The sequence below is a fragment of the Caloenas nicobarica genome, chromosome 19, assembly GCF_036013445.1.
Source record: "Caloenas nicobarica isolate bCalNic1 chromosome 19, bCalNic1.hap1, whole genome shotgun sequence".
NCBI classification, from domain to species: domain Eukaryota; kingdom Metazoa; phylum Chordata; class Aves; order Columbiformes; family Columbidae; genus Caloenas; species Caloenas nicobarica.
Window position 1 is genome coordinate 7,838,885 of NC_088263.1, and position 17,339 is coordinate 7,856,223.

Consider the following 17,339-nt stretch of genomic DNA (forward strand, 5'->3'; position numbering starts at 1 on the left):
CAAGGAAGAAATTTGGCATGTACACATCTACAGCACTCCATATAGACCCAGACACACATGATCAAAAACAGCCACAAAGACCCAAACTTATTTACAGCAATAGGATCAGAGAAATCATCTAAACCGAAAGGCTTCTGGAGACCTGTGCTCTCTGCAAGGAGAAGCTCGTGCCTCCTGCATCTTCCCAGGCATTGAGGGCTCGGGAGAAACTGAAGCTCCTCCCCATCCCCTGGTCAAGGGGAATTCATACTCATACACGACGGAGAAATCAAGTGAGAGGCATAATAAAGGCATCAAACCCAGTGCTCCTCTGAATCACAACGGCAAATCACAGCCCTTCCTAGAAGCATTAGGATGTGCATTTCCATAGCCAGAGTCTGAGCTAGCTAACAGAAAGCCGTGCTTCTCATCAAGGATTTTCCAGTTAAAAAATAACCGAGCATTTACTACAGCCAGATACAGCCAGAGAAAACAAACACCCAAAACCCCAGAAAACCTCACAAAACAACAAACCCACCCCAAAAAAACCCAACCAACCAAAAATCTGGGTACCAACATGCCCAGCCACAGGGTTGGAACCACACTCCCTGAGGAAAACAGGATTTGGTAACCTATCTGTTCCTGCAGCTCGTTATGTCCTTAATTGGGTTCTGAAAGTGATGAACCAGTTTTCTGTGGCTCTGGATATTTTTTTCAGCTGTTCTGAGTCTTTCTGCCCAGCCATGGGGTTGGGCTGCAGAACAGGGTGACAGGAACAGCTGCTGCACCCACAGGGTGCTTGTCAGAACTTTTTAAGCAATCTGAGTTAGCGAGAGAGTAAAAACCCCTGCGCCCTGGCCTGAAAACATTGCAGTTGTCTTTGGGGAAAGTGCACTGCAGAGCTGTAAGCTTTGGGTTTGTGTTTGCTTTTGTGTTTGCTTGCAGCAGAGTGTGACAGCGAGGCAGACAGGTAGCGCCTGTGTAGTTTTGCTGGAGAGCATGGACTGAATTAAGACGCGAACACATCAAATAGCTTTAATACTCCAAATTGGCTTCATGAGTATTACATAGTTAAGACAAAACTACTGTTCACTGAGTCCCAGAATCGGAAGAAGATATTTGAATTAAACGCAGGAGCTTCCCTAGCCACAGTGCTTCGTATCTTTGATCACCAAACAAAAGCAGAAGAATTTCCTCTAAAGCACAATTTCTTACTCTCTCTACTCCCCTCAGCCTCAGAGAGCTGCAAGTTTAACACCGCTTGGCTGGATTCCTCTGCCCTTGTGACAACCTGCCGCCTCAGTGACCGGGACGCAAACGTTACAGGGAAAAGCTTAAAACCAGAAATCATCCTTATTAATTATAAGCTTTTAACTTTTTTGCATGGAAGGGGCTTAATGATACAGCTTTCTATAAATTCAAAGACAACATGAGGGTCTTGGTCAGCATTGACATAAAAGGCATCTTCATAAAAATCCTCCAGTTCCTTGGCATTCCTGTAATAGGCTTCCACACGCTTCTCGATATTTTCTTCATTGTCTCGAGGGTTCTGCCTGAGACGGGCTTGGATCGCCGGCGTGGGCGCTGGTCTGAATGTGGTGTGGTATCTGCAGACGAGATACAAATGCCATGGCTTCAGCTCAAGTTGAGGACAAAGCTGTCTCTTCCTAAGATATTCCATGTTTTTGCCTATCACAGTTCAGTGGAAGTGCCTCTTTCTACTCTAGGTTGGGGTTTTAAAACAACGATTGGAAATTTCAGGGTAAATAATCTGTCATTCCTGCTCTCAAGAATCCTGGATACTCAAAAGCCAAGAGTTTCTCTGGAGGTGATACAGAGAGAGCTGCTGGTGTTCATAGACCACACACAAGGTGTGGAGAAATCCCTATCACGTGCCCAGTGCTCTGGGTTCAGATGCATTTCCAGATCTGTTCCAGATCCAATCCCAAGGTAACGTGTTTTACTTGTAACATTTGATTCCTATTTTAAAAAGGCTAACCTTAGCATCTGTCAGAAGTCTTTGCTGGGGTTTTCTGTTATGCCGATGCTGGACATTAGTCAGGAGAAAACTGCTGAACTTTGAGCACTTTCTCCGCATTGAATCAGCGCCCCCAAACACAGACGAATTTTCTGAAGCTGTTGGGACAGATGCAAACCCGAGCAGAGCAGCAGACACTCCGTGTCTCTGCACAGAACTGTGCTAGAGCTCCAGCTGCTGCTCTGATGTGGACACTGAGTTCATTCCACGTGAGAATTATTGAGAGCACAGCCACCCTCCGCGCCGCACTGCAGCCAGTCGTGCAGGTTTAACATAATGCCGAGGATTAGGATCCGGCATCTAAAACAATTCAATTCACAATGAATTTGGAAGGAATAAAACCCAGAGTTTGGAAGGAGGAAGCGTGCTAACTGGAGCAGATACTGAACAGGCTAATCCTAACGATAAGAAATGCAAAGATGTGTGAATGATTTGCTTCATACTGTTCATTTCTTCTGAACAACTGCATCACTTATTACTAAAACAAAGAGAACAGTTAGAGCAAATCACTATTGCTGTCACAAGTTAATGGTGCACCTCAAGTGAGATGTCTGAATAATCATGTATCACTTTGGGACAAATCCAGTATTTATGGCCTTAATCTTTGAGGGTTCAGTATTTGTCTTTGACACAATAGGATGAATTTAACATTAGAAAAGTAAAATAGTTGTTTAAAATTTAAGTGCGAGGAATCATAACAATAGAGCACGAGTGAAGTTGCAAATCCACACCAATTCCAGCAGGTATTTAGGAAGATATTTCATTTATACTCGTTCCCCAACAAACAAGGGTGGAGAAGACAGAAAACCCGAGGGGCACAGGTGAAACAAGGTGACGCGGCTGCCAGTGGGCTGAACTGCCACACTTGGAGACACCCATCTCCCAGTGACCCGGTGACTCCAACGAGTTTGCTCTGCTGGGCAGGAAATATGTGAATATCTCACAGCAGACAGAACCATCACAGGAGCTGGGGAAGTAAAATATAGCAAGTTTTTCGTTTTCCCCAGCTGGGAAGCCTTCAAAATTCCCATGGGAATGTCTGAAAACCACCTGCATTTAGGCTAGGTTTCAGTCATCTTCCCTCAGCATTACTTTACCAACCAATTTGGTTACCATTAAAATATTAGACCCAAGCTACTTGCTGCTGTAGATTTCAAGCTCCAAGATTTTAAAACGCCCTATTCTGAGAACAGGAGCTTCCTGCAGCAGGTGGGTGGGGTGGTGCTCGAGGAGCTATGAAAGTTTTACCTTTTCTTTTAAGGAGTCCCTAAGCAAGAGTACAATATTCCTGAGTTTCCTTAGATTTCTGTGAAGTCTATCTGGTGCTTTCATCTCACTGGCAGTCTTGAAAAGTGTTAAACATGAGACAGGAGTGCTCACCTTTCCCCGGTGACAGGATCAGTCCTCCGTTGAGACAGTCGTTCCATGATGGATTCATAGGGGAGATTAAAGAAAAATACCCTACGGAGAACAAAACAATTAAGTGCATTAACACCCTGAGAACATCACTTGTGACCTTAAGAGTATGAGTTAATCCCTACTCAGACGAACAGCACACACAAATGTGGACGCGACAGTACCACCCAGACCCGCAGCATCAGAAAACATCAGCAGGTGCACAGGACTTCTCTGGCTCTTCTCCTCACGTCTCACTCAGTCCCCAAGCTCATCAGGGCAGAAGCTCTTTGACACACGGTGCGTGTGGTGCTGTGTGCGCTGACAGGACTTAATGGACAATAATAGTGTGGACACCAGTGACCGAATTAGACCCAGAGCCTGGCTCAGCCTGGCTGAGCTTGCTCACAGTCCAGCTCTGAACTTCCTCTGGATCCAGTTTCTCATCCCAACCAGCAAATACAACCACAATGACTTTCTACAAAAGGTAAATAAAAAATTGCTACTGTTCCTGTAGAGGACGGGAAAAAGCTTGTCTGACAGTATTATGCATTCTTCCCTCATAACAGCAGGGCACAGCTCAGTGCCCACCAAAGGGGTTTCCCTCTGGCTGTTAAGATCAAAATCTGCAATTCCCATTGAGTCTGAACAAGACGTAGTTGCTTGGGATCTTAAAAAGTCAGACTCTCAGTGTCAGCGGTTCCATGCCATGAACAGCTTTTCACCAGAGGATGGAGCAGGACTTGTCAGCTCATTTCATACGGGTGATGCAAAAGCCCTGATTTGAGTCAAGGATGCAGAACCAGAAAACAATACACGGCACTACTGACCCCAGTCACATTACACTGTGGTGCCCATCTCACATCGACTCCTCCTTGGTATTTTGGTTCATTAGAATGGTTCTGTTAATTTTATACTCTGGTCCAAAAGCTCCTCAGCAGAAAATTCTTGACAAACTGCTGGGAATGAGCAGACCTAAGTCCCCTCTCCCCCAGCTATTGGAGGCTAAAGCAGGTCTGGACTAAGATCACATTAAATGATTAATTCAGAACAAAATAAAAAATAAGGCTTCCTTTGAAAACTTATGAAAATAAACTTCTACCAACCGAATACAGCCTGAAGGCTGCAAATACATTTTTCTTTATAATGCACCTTCTCCTGCTGCTGCCTTCAAGGCCAGGCTTCCCGTTTCATTTCTGTCTGCCTCTCACTAAAGAGACTGTGTGCTTTAGACATTCACCAAAGGAACATTTTACACTGACTGGGTGGGATCAGACCAGATGAAAGCCTGAGCTTTACCTTGGCATGCACATAGCAGATTACTAGAATCCTTTGTAGGATTTAAAGTTATGAAAATATCTCTCTTTTCAAATGTTTACAGATAATGACTTCTATTCACACTGTGGTAACAAAATAACAGCTGGGAATAAAACATTCAAGATCTCGGAGATTCCAAAGACAGGGAAAGAACAACAGTTTCGATGCTCTTTTATCCCTTACACTCTTAACATTTTGTTTTTCTTTGTTTCTGTTGCCCAACAATGGCACAAAAACGTGATTGTCAGAACAGGTAACATCTGATGATATGTCTCAAGATGAATATTCTAGTAGAGAGGAACAACATTTATACAGTCATGATAATTGATACGGCTTCCTATTATATTCTGAAATAAACAAAACCACTAAAGGATTATAACCTGGCATATCAAGAAAGCTTGTCGTAATTCATAGTTACTAACTCAAAAAGTATTATGGTATTTGAAACAGAAGAGCCTAAAAAACTCCACTTAAAAAGCTGCCAACAAAATGAACTCTGAAAGCCTTGTCTGAGATTCCCTTCTTTTTTACACAAGATGCTTCTTATTATCCAGTCTGGTGTCACCATTAAAGAAGAGTGTGGGGGGAAGATGTGGAAGAGTATAGACATCCCTGCTAATGTGTTGGTTGTTTTTTAGCTGGGTTTTTTTGTTTGTTTTTGGGTTTGTTGTTATTTTTTTTCCCACATGCACTGTATAATGGCACACACAGAACATACTATACAACAGCACAAACTCTTCATCCAATGGTCCTTCCAGTGGAAGGTGGGATGCCCTACCCTGCCATACCGCACTTCTACAGATAAGAGAAAACATCGCTCCCTGGGGCTGTCAGTTTAAAATCGTTCAGAAGCAGGAAAAAAAAAGAGATTAAGGGGAAAACCACTGACAGAACTACCGTCTAGACTTAAAATACTTCCAATTAGAAAGCTTTATTATCATTTTGAAGGAGACACATACCACACACAGTCTATTATGCAGCCCCAGGAGGTTTAGTCACATGAGTAAAACTGATTTACACACATGCACTCCCTGTGAAGCGTTGGCCTTGGGTATATGATCCACCTCCCGCAGCTGCTCAAGGAACTTCTGAGCAACATTCTGCCCGTGTCCCTCTCTCAGGCTCCTATGAGACTGATCACATAACAAATTTGGTCCTCCCTCTGTCCAGGTAACATGTTTGTTGGATTTCTCGTGGAAATCCTCAGAAGAGAGAGGGCTGCACCCATGACCCAGATCCAGCATTTAGAGCAGCGAGTGGAACGACTCCCTGTGAGCACCGGATTCATCTCCAAGCAGAGTTTGGTCCCTTTCACATACCAAACGCATTTTTTTTTTCAGATAAATGCATCCTCTGTAAAGCTCGCTTTAGGAATCAGCCAGGCTTTGTATGTTGTAATGTGTCACAACTCCTATCAAGGGGAAATATGAAACAGATGTCATCAGAATGGGTAGACAGGGAGGTGAGGAAACACAGCCTCATATCAAAGTAGACCACATTACACCGCTAGATTAGCATCTTGCGCAGCTTCTCTTGCGGAGTTGGCAAGCTGTTCGTTCGGCTCCGCAACAGGTGAATCCCGTCAATCAGCAGCGGCGCGAGGGGCACACGGGGAGGGGAGGGCTGGGCAGAGATGCTCCGAGCAGCCTCGTGCCTGCACCACGGGCTCAGCATCTGCCCAGCACCAGTCTAAACTTTATTTTTTAAAATTAATTTTCAATAGCTAATTGTATATACATAGCGTTACATATATAGTTTATATTTCTTCTGTTTTCTTTTGCTATCCAGTGTCCTTTTGATGATTCGCATGTTGAGAAGCCTGACTCTTCCCCCAGAGTCCTAATCAGACCCATGTTTTCCACCTGTTCTCTCATGGTGATGCAAGTTAGACTGAAATACCACCTTCATCAACTTCTTCACAGCACAGACCATCCACATAATCTTTTGCCACACACAATTTAAAGAATATGAGGTAATGCACTCCTGTGACTCTCTTCTTTTTGCGAGGTAAGATACCTTAGACTTACTGCTTGAGTATTCCCAAGCTAACTAAAATAATGTGTTTTGTGTTCAAATTCTAGCTTCTGTTGGAGTTTCCTGTTCATGTGCTCCTGAGTTGCGTCATAACTAAAAAGCACTGTCACCCAGTTACAAACTGGTGCTCTATGGGGTGTGACTCGGTAGAGCCTCTCGGCCCAGGTCTCTGAGGACAAATGTCCCCGAGTGGTGACATCGCTGGTAAATGCAGGACTAAAGGCAAGTGATTCATAAGCAAAGCTCTGTCCTCTCTGCTTTGTTCTCTCTCCCAGGAGAGGGATGTGAGGGAAGGTCCGGTCCTGTCAGCCAGCTTTCACAGATAGTAAAACTGTGAACACAAATGTTAAAAGGAAAAAAAAAAAAAAACCTGTGTCAGAATCCTGCCTCTACCTCATTGTACTTGACATCACTTATCTAATCTAGTACAGCTTTCAGATACATTAGAGATTAAATTCCAGCAAATTAATAACGTTGATGACACCTTCACTGTGTACCCAGCCAAATGAGAACTAGTTGCCTTCGGATGGCAATGAAATATATAGGGCCTCTAACAGCTAGAATATAACATCGTTTTCCTCCCAGCCATCTGGCATTCCAAAAGGGTGTTCCAATCACTTCTGACTATTCAGACAGCATCATCTAAGATCTTAGAGGTGAAGAGAAGAAATGCTTTTTGACTTATGCAACGGTATTCATCTAATCCCGAACTGCATTTGTTGCAAAGGGCAACCAACCTAGTTAATCCAAGTCATTAACAATTGACAGTGCTCAGAGTTGTCCTCGAGAGAAATTTTTTGGTGGTGGTTTTCCTGTTTTGTGGAAATAATGTCACTGACTCAAAGCACCTGTAATGGAAAATGATGAGTGTTGCCATGAGAAGAGCAAATGCCAAGTGCCCGAGTTCTGATGTGACTGAGCTGGGGACGAAGGGACGTTCCTCCTGCGGACTGACGGTCGCCGTCCAGGACGGCTCCGCTGCTGTGCCGGCCGCTGCACATCTCAAGAGAAATAAAGCTCTGCCTGTAAGCCACGGCCTTCCACCGCTTTTGGCCCTGTAATTTAAACATAGCTGTTTTATCAGCTGACCTAGATGGACCCAGGTGTTTACTGTTCCAGACCTGAACTATTTACTTAGGTCAGATTCTCATCCTTGGCATTTCCCGTTACGTGGAGATGCTCTGGATTGACATTGGCGGAGGGGAGCCCAAAGCCAAGCCGTTTTTGTAAAATTATTGTCTGTGAAATTTGACCTATACCATTCAATCTAATTTAATTCACACCCTGCTTTCATTTAAGGATGAAAAGTGATGCAATGTGATATCTGAGACAGAATCCTGACTCCCTAGCTGCCTTTTAAAAACAGAGACTACTGACTTGCTTGTGGCTACACCAGGGCCGGATCAAACCTTGCAATTAAGTTAGGATGCTTGAATTAAATAAATAAAAAGCCAAACGCAACACCAAACAACACTGGGACACTTATAATATAGCATTTAAACTTTTGAGTTGAAACTGCAACTTTAAAAATAGTAAGCTATTAATCTTTCCCATATTTTCTTGACTCCTATATTTCTTCTCCCTCGTAGGCAGGTACCAGCTGCCATATTCCCATTCTTCACGCTCTGCACTCTGCAAAAAAAAAAGAGGCCCCTGCTGGCCAATTCTTGTTTAAAATTGTACATAATTGATAGTGGCAAATCTACCCCAGCTGTGTCTAAAACCTCTCCAGGGGCAAGAAAAACACTCTCTGTGACTGTCATTAACTACTAAATTAGCAAGTGCTCCTGGCAGTTTACGACGTACCACATCAGTCCACTTTAAAAAAAACCAAAAACCGAACAATGTGAAGATCAGATGCTTGTGTAGTCTCAAAGTTGCAGCAAACTTTGCTGGTAGAACTTTGACAGAAGCCCAGCTAAATCAGGGCAAAAGAGAATAGGAAAGAGTGAGCAAGAGAGAGTGAAAGAGAGAGAGAGGAAGGAGAGAAAGGACAGGAGGGGACACAAAGTGATGCTCTTTTCCCAGCAGACAAATAGAAAATGTCAAACTCAAGGCTATAAAACGAAGCCTTCCAAAACGCACAGAAGACCTTACTCAATACGGAGATATCAATACAGCGTTACCTGATGCTATGGCACAATTCCCCATGGAAAACAACTCTCCTGGAGGACGTAGTTCTGGCAAATGCAACGGCTACAGTTTTTGTAATTGAGATGTAAAGCTGAAGGAGTGTATGGATACCGTAGATCTCTAAAAGGCCACCACAGGTAAAACCCTTATGTGACCATTGGCACAAACGTAAGCTCCTCCCTTTGGTGCATAAACCAGCCAAAGCAGGCGGAGAAGGAAATAACACAGTTCTCGCAAAAGGATGGAAAAGCCTTGGGGGGCATTATGGACTGAAATGGCAGAGAGACAAGTACCATCTCTAGCAACTGTCCTGAATTTGGCTAAACCCTAAGACCCATTGTTAAAATTGACCATGTTTTAAAAGTTTCCAAAAAATGAATAAAGCTGTACAAAAGTCTGGATCGTACAGGGACTACAAGCCGGACAGGAGTGGGATGGCAGGTTTGGCCATGATACAAGAAAAATCTGCATTGCAAAAAGGTCTTTTTCTTGAGTAGTATCATTGAATTATCACAATATTATAGCAAATCAAGTGAGTGGTTCAAGTTGACAGGAATAAGGAAGTTCAGATCTGAATTCAAGTGACTAATCCCAGCTAAAACTCAGGTTATCTTGTCTTTATTGACTTCCCAGCCAGAGGTACCTGGCTTGGATCAATCAGTTCCCCTAAAGAATGCTCCCTTTCCTGTAGCATAATGACACCTTGAACCTGAAACCTTGGCTAATCCTCTTCTCAAGAGCTAGGGGCACAGCCACAGGATCCTGAGCCCGTTATATTTTCATAATTACACCCTGCATCCCCAAATCCCCTTTTGAAAATTAAACTGGTTACATAGATCACATCTACCTTTTCTCCAGGTTTGTTCAGTTTTCTCTCACTGCTGCCATAAACTGGGTATTTTGCCCATGAATAACCAGATCACAAATGATCTTGTGAGGCTGCACTGCTGGCTGGACATGGATCTTCGTTTTCTTCCTACTCTAAATACTCCTTCTGCATGTCTCTGCAATGGATGAAATGATCCTTATCTCTTATTTATGGAAGGAGCTGTTGGGAGTTTTTATTCACTAATGTCTTTCTAATTCTGGGATATCTTCTGATGAAAGGTGCTTAACTCTATTTTGGGAAGTTATTTCACCCTTTGGGTTTTGACCGTAAGGGAAAACACATTGCATAAACACTAAAACACAGGTTAATTGGCACAAGCATTTTGCTCGTTGAGCTCCTATACTGATTCACGTGAGGACAAGCTATTTCCAGACACCGGATCTTTCTTTTCAAATGGATGCATTTCTGTCGAATAACTACAAAAGGCAGCTAAGTGGGGCACTATTCTCAGGACGTGGCTTCTGGCCAGGGGAGCAAGATGAACAACATCCTTGGTAGCTGCAGATGTTCCTTCCCTTCCCCAGCAGTGCCGAGTAATGACTCTGTTAGATGTTTTCCACCCACCGGCTCGATGTGCTCAGCCTCCGACAGCCCAGCCAGGGTCCCTCTCGCGTCCCACCCCACCAGCCTGGTATCTCAGCAGCATCTCAGCAGGTGCCACACCAGCTTTCACGGGGGGAACGGGCGCAGCCCTGCTGGGTAGCACTGTCAGTCTGTTTTCCCGAACAACGGGCTGGATCTTGAGCTGAGATCAAGCAAAGGAGCTCCACTGGCAACACGCAGATTTACACCAGCGAAGAACCCCAGGACTTTTGGCAGCGACAGCCGTTCCACGTGACAATGGGCTGAAAAGCTCCCGTCTGCCCAAGTGTTAAACAGCACAGCGAAAGGCACACGTACACAGAGCAAATTTTTCATACTAGGGGCTTCAAGGCATTTTTAAAGCCTCTTTTGAGAAGGCAATATTAACTCTTTCCATATGTAATAAGTGGCTTGGATGCATTAGTACCTCCAGTCAAAACCGCTTTACATTTCTCCCCTCATTTTTATTCTTTGCCTCCTCCTTACTCTCAGCTGTTATTCCAGCATCTTTGCATTCCCCCTGGAGTTCATTCCAGCAGTGCTTCACGAATCACAGAATAAGATGGCAGCCAGCGCCGCTTTAGAGCCATGGGGCTGGCACGATTTCCACGATCCGCGGGGTTAATCAAACTCCGTCTCAGATAATCGAAAGCCTCGGCAGCCCCAGAGGCCCGAGGTCAGGAACCTGAACCCGCTTCCCCAAACACAGGCAGGTTTCCTCGGGTGCTGGCAGCATCCCCCGCAATAATGAGATTCTGCAAAGCAAATCTGGAGTGGAGCAAGAACTCCAAGGTTAAGCACTAGCAAACTCATTTCGGAACTGCTGCCTTCGCCACCTGTCTGCAGCTTTTCTCCAGCACTTCCTGCGCCTGACAAGGAAGCCCAGACTTTTCTTTCTTATTAAATAAACCAAATCAAATTTATGGTAAATGATATTAATCTTAAGAGTTCCTACAAAATGCTACGTTAAACTCCCCCCACCTCCATCACTTAAACACTGACTGTTGTTGTTGGTGGGATATTTGGTACATAAAATAAAATGAAGAAGTGACACCGAAAAAGTGTATGATTTGGGGGCAAGGGGAGGGAATAAAAGAATGGATTAAAATGTGTCATTTTATATATGTGTCAAAGGAAACCAATTTCATAATAGGGAATAAAAATTCCCTGTTTAAATACTGTCAAATAAATCCTCAAATGTAATAGGGTTCACTTCTGGGGAAAAGAAAACTAAATCTGATTAAATATTAATGTGGCGTAGTATTAATTAAGAGAGAAAAAAGTCCATCAAGAGAACCCCAATATGTTTACTGTGTCCCCAGGAAGCTGGAAAATTTCACAATCAAGTGTGTAAATGTTCTAAAAAAGGGTCCTGAATATTTTATGAATATTTGTCATAAAACAGAAATAATAACCACTGTGCAGAGCTATTAGAATTAATATTTATGCTGCCCGCCATGAAATATTCATGGGGACAGAGAAAGGGGGGCCCATAAGACAAGAATTAATTTACATTGGGCTTGGTTTACCCGCTGGCTTGATGTTTAAAGACGGGTTGACAAGGCTCCATATGAATCCGTCAGTCACTTGCAGCAGTAGGTGGGGTGAAGGCAGGGGGAGGCGGGGGGGGCCGGGTCCAAGCTGCTGACAGCTCACAGATTGAGTTTCTGACAGCCCTTAAAAAACCTAAACGGCCCCCCACCTTTTTTTCCTTCTTCCATTGCCCAAGGCGCTCTGTACTGCCACCGTTCATCCGATCTCCCCTTCCATCTGCTGAAATTAAGGAATTAATGAGCGCTATACACTTTACAGCGGGCCCCAGGAATGTTTACTGGTGATTAAATTATAATGCAGCCAAGCTGTATAATTCATGAACCAATTAAAGGAAGTGTTAGTTGATTTGATGGGATGAGGACGTACAAAAAGCATTTAACTAATAGGGAACCGTGGGCTGCCGGTCGCTTTGGCTTTCTCGGATTACGCGGCTAATTGCTCTGCTTTATAGGGCTGTCACAGATAGCCATACATATTTCATTGTTCTCAAATACTTCAATTGTTTGCTTTCGTGTTGCTGCTGTAATATGTAGAAGCCCAGCCAAACTTCAGTGTAGTTAAAGCACTACTCTGCGAAAGCAGGTTGCTTCGGGAGGAGGGAGGAACGAGAGGGGCAGGAGGAGCAGGCTGGCTGACAAAGGAGTAACTTAAAGCCTCAGAGTTAAATGTCACTCAGCAATTACATGATTAAAAGGTGCAACATATGATAGTCTTTTGTTTTACAACTTTTTGGACACTAATATTCTATGCTGACTTCACCGCAGAGAAAATATTGGTACGCTAAACTGCCTTTTTTTTTTTTTTAATACGGAGGAGTGAAAGAAGGTGCTGGAGAGGGAAGAAAGTTGAAAAAAATCCAGCAGGGAGGAGCGAGATTGCTGTGGTTATCAAGAATAATACATCACGTTTTAACTTACATGGTTCGATATTCTAAAATACACGAGAGATGAAGGAGGCTGATTTCCCATCTGGGAGAATGCTCAGTGTCTAATTCAGAGAGCTGCCGAGTCGTGCTAGCTACTCATCCCAACTGCTTCAGTTTATTACACAAGGAATGGGGGAATTTCCCGTTTCTGCTGTTTTACAAAGCACTCCTCCCCAGCTGACAGGCCACAGGATTTGATGAAATGAATCCTCTTGATTTGAAGAGGCCTATCAGTCAAGTTACTCCTGTCCTCACTCACAAACAGGCACATTTTCTAGCAGTGAAATCCCCAACACATATACAGAAGTACATATATTGCTGGAGAAATTAGTTGCTATCAGATAAACATCACAAATACGTGCACTAACTTGTAGTTAGACCCTGAAATCTATTGAATAGCGAAGAAGCTAGGTAAATATGCTATTTCTGTAGCTCAGTGACGAAGCCTGTGAACTTCTGTGGGTCCCTAATGGGTACAAATTCACCCACCTGAGGAACACTGTGGTAAATCTTGACCTCCTGTCTAATTCAGAGCTTTACATTTCCAAGTGTTGTACAAACACCAACTCAATGCCTTTCAAGTGATCCTATTATGTAAAGCTTATAATCTGGTTCATCCCTTTCCTCGCACCCGTTCCCTCCAGGATTTGGCTTCGGAAAGCAATCCCTGCGGAATGTCCTCACTGATGCTTCTCCTCCTCACATCTCCATCCTCCACTGCACAGCATGAAATCCCCTCTCCAAACCTGCCCACTCCAAAGAAACTGGGTGTGCTGCTCTGTCAGAAGCAAAACTCTGTGCAAAACCACACCAGTTTTAAGAAAGGCTTTGTTAGGTAGGGGCGGCCAACAGCTGGTGTTCAGGATAACTCTTCAAAACAGGCCAGCTTCACTTTGACAGTCCATTTACGAACCATCTCCCAGCCAAGCCACAACACTAAACTACAAAAACTCATCTCAGCCCTCCTCTTTGAATTGCTCTGCTTGGTATAAGGAATTACATCAAACCAGAAAAGCAGAATCCCTTTGTGGTCCAGTGCAGGTGTTCACCAGGGAGGCAAGAGACTTACATTCAGCAAATACTTACTTTTTTCTAAAAAGCAGAGCAAGCCTAAGAGGCCCAGAAAGAAGGAGCTGAAAGTCTCATTTCTGAGGACAGCACCCAGATTAGCAGACTAGGGGTTGTTCAGGTGGAGAAAAAAACCCTTGGAATATTAAGAAAAAAAGCTTTCTCGCATAGCTTGACCCTGATGTTAAAAAAGTAGTACGATTTTTTTTTTTTTAATAATTCTCTTTATTCAGAACTACTCTATATTATTTGTTTGCCCATAGCTTCTGGGTTAAGTAGTGCAAAACTTTGGCTTAAGACATGAGTTGAATAGGCAGCCTCCAAAATAAGGGACGATGACACCAGTTGCACAGCAGGAAAACTTGCCATTAACCCACTGCGTGGTTAATAAAATGGAAATTGGATTGCCTGTTCTAGAAAATAGAAAGGTTAAATTGTCTGGGAGATAAAGCTGATCCTAAACTCCCCTAAGTGGACAGTGCCCAGGATCTGAAATCTGACTCACCAGATAATCATCTGGACGGCTATACACACAGTTGAAAGCCAACATGTGATCTTCGTAGGCTTTGAATCATCCCACGGTTGGATTAAACACATCCACAATTTGGTGAAATCCATTAAATACATTTATGACACCTGGGACAACAACAAAATGTGTGTGTGTTCGTGTAGATGAGCTCAGTGCCCTCGTACACTGATCCCAGATGCAAGCTGCATCGGTGTGGGGAAAAAGTGGAGGCTCAGGAATCACTTTCTGCCAATGATTGTTAAGAAAAAACATCAGAACTTGGCAATGTCAAGAAATCAGAGACACTGCAGAAAGTATTTTCTTTGTTGCTTTTGAAGTGCCCTGGATACAATCAATCATATCGAAAAAAACTATATTTTGGTTCAATGTGGAAAGGGCTATTTGCATTTCAATATGTTCAACTTATCCTGCCAATAAAAACATGGAATCATGAAGAAGAGATCAGGCCACTGGAGTGAAAAACAAGAGCTGACATCCTGCAGACCTTTCAGATAAAACAGCTCCTTGCTTGTAACATTTCTGTTGACGTCCCAATATTTCTGAATGATTGGGTTTTCAAATGAGATCAGTCAGCATGCAAATGAGGAAACAGGATCAAGACATCTCCCACATCTGATTGGATAGGGAAATTATCAAAAGACCCTTTTTTCATATGAAATTTCCATCACAAAAGGTCAAACTTTCAACTCCCATTACTTTTGCTAACTGCATTTCACTGTGCCTGCCAGCTCATTGCTGCTGCTGTTTTCAGAGGAAAAAAGAGAAGTAACAAATGATTACATCTTCTCCCACATCTGTCATACAGGACGGACAAACATTTTCTAATCTTATCCTATTCTTCTCTACAGCCCTCAAAATCCTCGCAGCCAAAACATCACTTCTAACCTGATTAGCTATCCCTAGGTTGTTTTTACTTTCCTTATAGGTTCTCTCCTTATTTTCTAGCCTACAGGCTGACAAGAGCACCAGCTGTGCTGCCAGAATGTTTGTTCTACATTTTGGTCATTTAAAATACTTCGTGATGTGTGCTTTTCTAAAATGTATTTCCTTGTGTTGTCTGGCTGGACTGATGCCTAAATACTCAAGAAATGGATGTCCCAGAAAAACAAAAGACAAAGAGAGCACATCATTTCCCCTGAAATCCTCACATTTTCCTTGACAACCAACGCTGCCTGGCCTTCCGTAGATTTTGATCTAGTGAACATCTGGTCATGGCCTGACACTCCATGGCTTTGCCCTTCCTGCTCAAAACACTCAGCTCTTGCAAATTCAGAGGACTCACACCCTCGTGTCCAAACAGAGGAGCAGCTCGGCACGCCCAGGTCTGAATTTTGGAGCAGAGGTAACAAGTGAGGCAAGCACGAGAAGATGAAGACATCAGTAAAAAGTGCAGGACTCAATGTATTTGTTGCTACCGGTCCCATAAAAATTGTCTCTCAACATTATTACAATCACAACATATATAACCCATCAGATTAGTACCTAGAGATTTCCACTCTTCTGATTCTCTCTGTTCTTCTTATTACTCAACAACTAAATGTTTCACAAAGCCACTTCCTACAGAAATATTTATGTTCCCAAATATTTATTGGCCTCTCTATCATGATCAGGCTTTTATGAGCACTCTATAGAGAACCCTGAATTAAATACATAATTCCTGATCTCTCAGACCTTGGCTCGATGCTGTGTTTGTCTATTTTATACAGCAAGGCACTGTGGCAAACTACAGAACACCTTACAGAAAAACTAATTTATGCAGTAAAGATATTTCTATCCAGCACTGACTGCGGGTTCGTGATTACAGAAAGCTAACGATGTTCTCATCTCCTTTGTACCCAACAAATGCCAGTTGGAGAATGAAGGGAGACTTTGTTATTCGAAGTTCTCCAACAGCAAAATAACAGTGATTGTATTTTATCTGTAGGTCTCTACTCTTCACAAATCTATTACAATTGAAACAGCCATCAAAGTCATTCTCTGAAAGGTTAAAATTTGTAGTGTTCTCTTTTTTCCTGGAACAAGTCTGGTCAAAGGTTGTTCCAGGATGAACCGGGTACCTTAGTCACTAGGTGAGGTCTGGAGTTCACATGATTTAATAACGGGCTCTTCAATGTAGCTGAAAAAATCTAAAAAGATCTGTGGACTGGAAGCTGTATTTGACATTCGGGTACATTCAGAACCAAAGCGTAGGTTTCTAAGGATGAGTAACTGCATAGCAAGTTCCTCAGCCTCAGACTGATTGCACAGGCGACTTTTAAATATTTTTTTTCATTTAAAAGATACTGTAGTTCAAACAAGACTCTTGTCTGAATCAGTTGTGAATTGCAACGTGTTTGGAATTATACAGATGGAACCTGACATCTAAGAAAAAAAGATAGATTTTTTTATTCTTAGAATTGTTTTAAATAAAAAAGATTCCTGTTCCTTAAAGACTGTAACAACTTTGCATAACTGTTTGTACCTAGAAATAAATTGAAGGTGAGGGCACGCACCTTCGCTTGCAGTTTGTACGTACCAGGAATGCGTGGAAAGCTGAATGTTTATAGTTGTTTTCTCCCTCATACAACACAGAATCCTGCCTAACAATGTAATGGAAAAAAACCCTTTTTACAACATCAGAGCCTCCAGTTCTTCCAAGGGCAAAATTCCCAGATTATATAACAACTAAGGATTTTCAAAATACAGTGGCACAGCCCTGATTCATGCACTGTGTAAGAATTAAGCATATTTATAAATATTGGACCTTAGCAGCACATTTTTGCAAGGGCAGGGAGGAACCCAGAGCAGGATTTTGTGTGGGCTTCCAGTCCAAAGCTTACGCTGCCACTACCATCAATCACCCCGGCATATCGGCAGTGATATGGCATCTTTCATTAAAAAAAATACTGCAGCTTCT

General features: G+C 43.0%; 1 protein-coding gene across 1 annotated transcript in view; it reads right to left on the bottom strand.

Annotated features, from left to right (window-relative positions):
• Positions 1–1,339: 1,339 nt before the first annotated feature.
• AK8 (adenylate kinase 8) overlaps positions 1,340–17,339 on the bottom strand; it is a 63,438-nt gene continuing 47,438 nt past the window's right edge. Inside the window, exons 12-13 of the mRNA XM_065648703.1 lie at positions 3,398–3,478; positions 1,340–1,586 (exon numbers count right to left, since the gene is read on the bottom strand). Coding sequence (XP_065504775.1) covers positions 1,340–1,586; positions 3,398–3,478 — 328 coding nt within the window. The remainder of the gene's footprint in view (positions 1,587–3,397; positions 3,479–17,339) is intronic.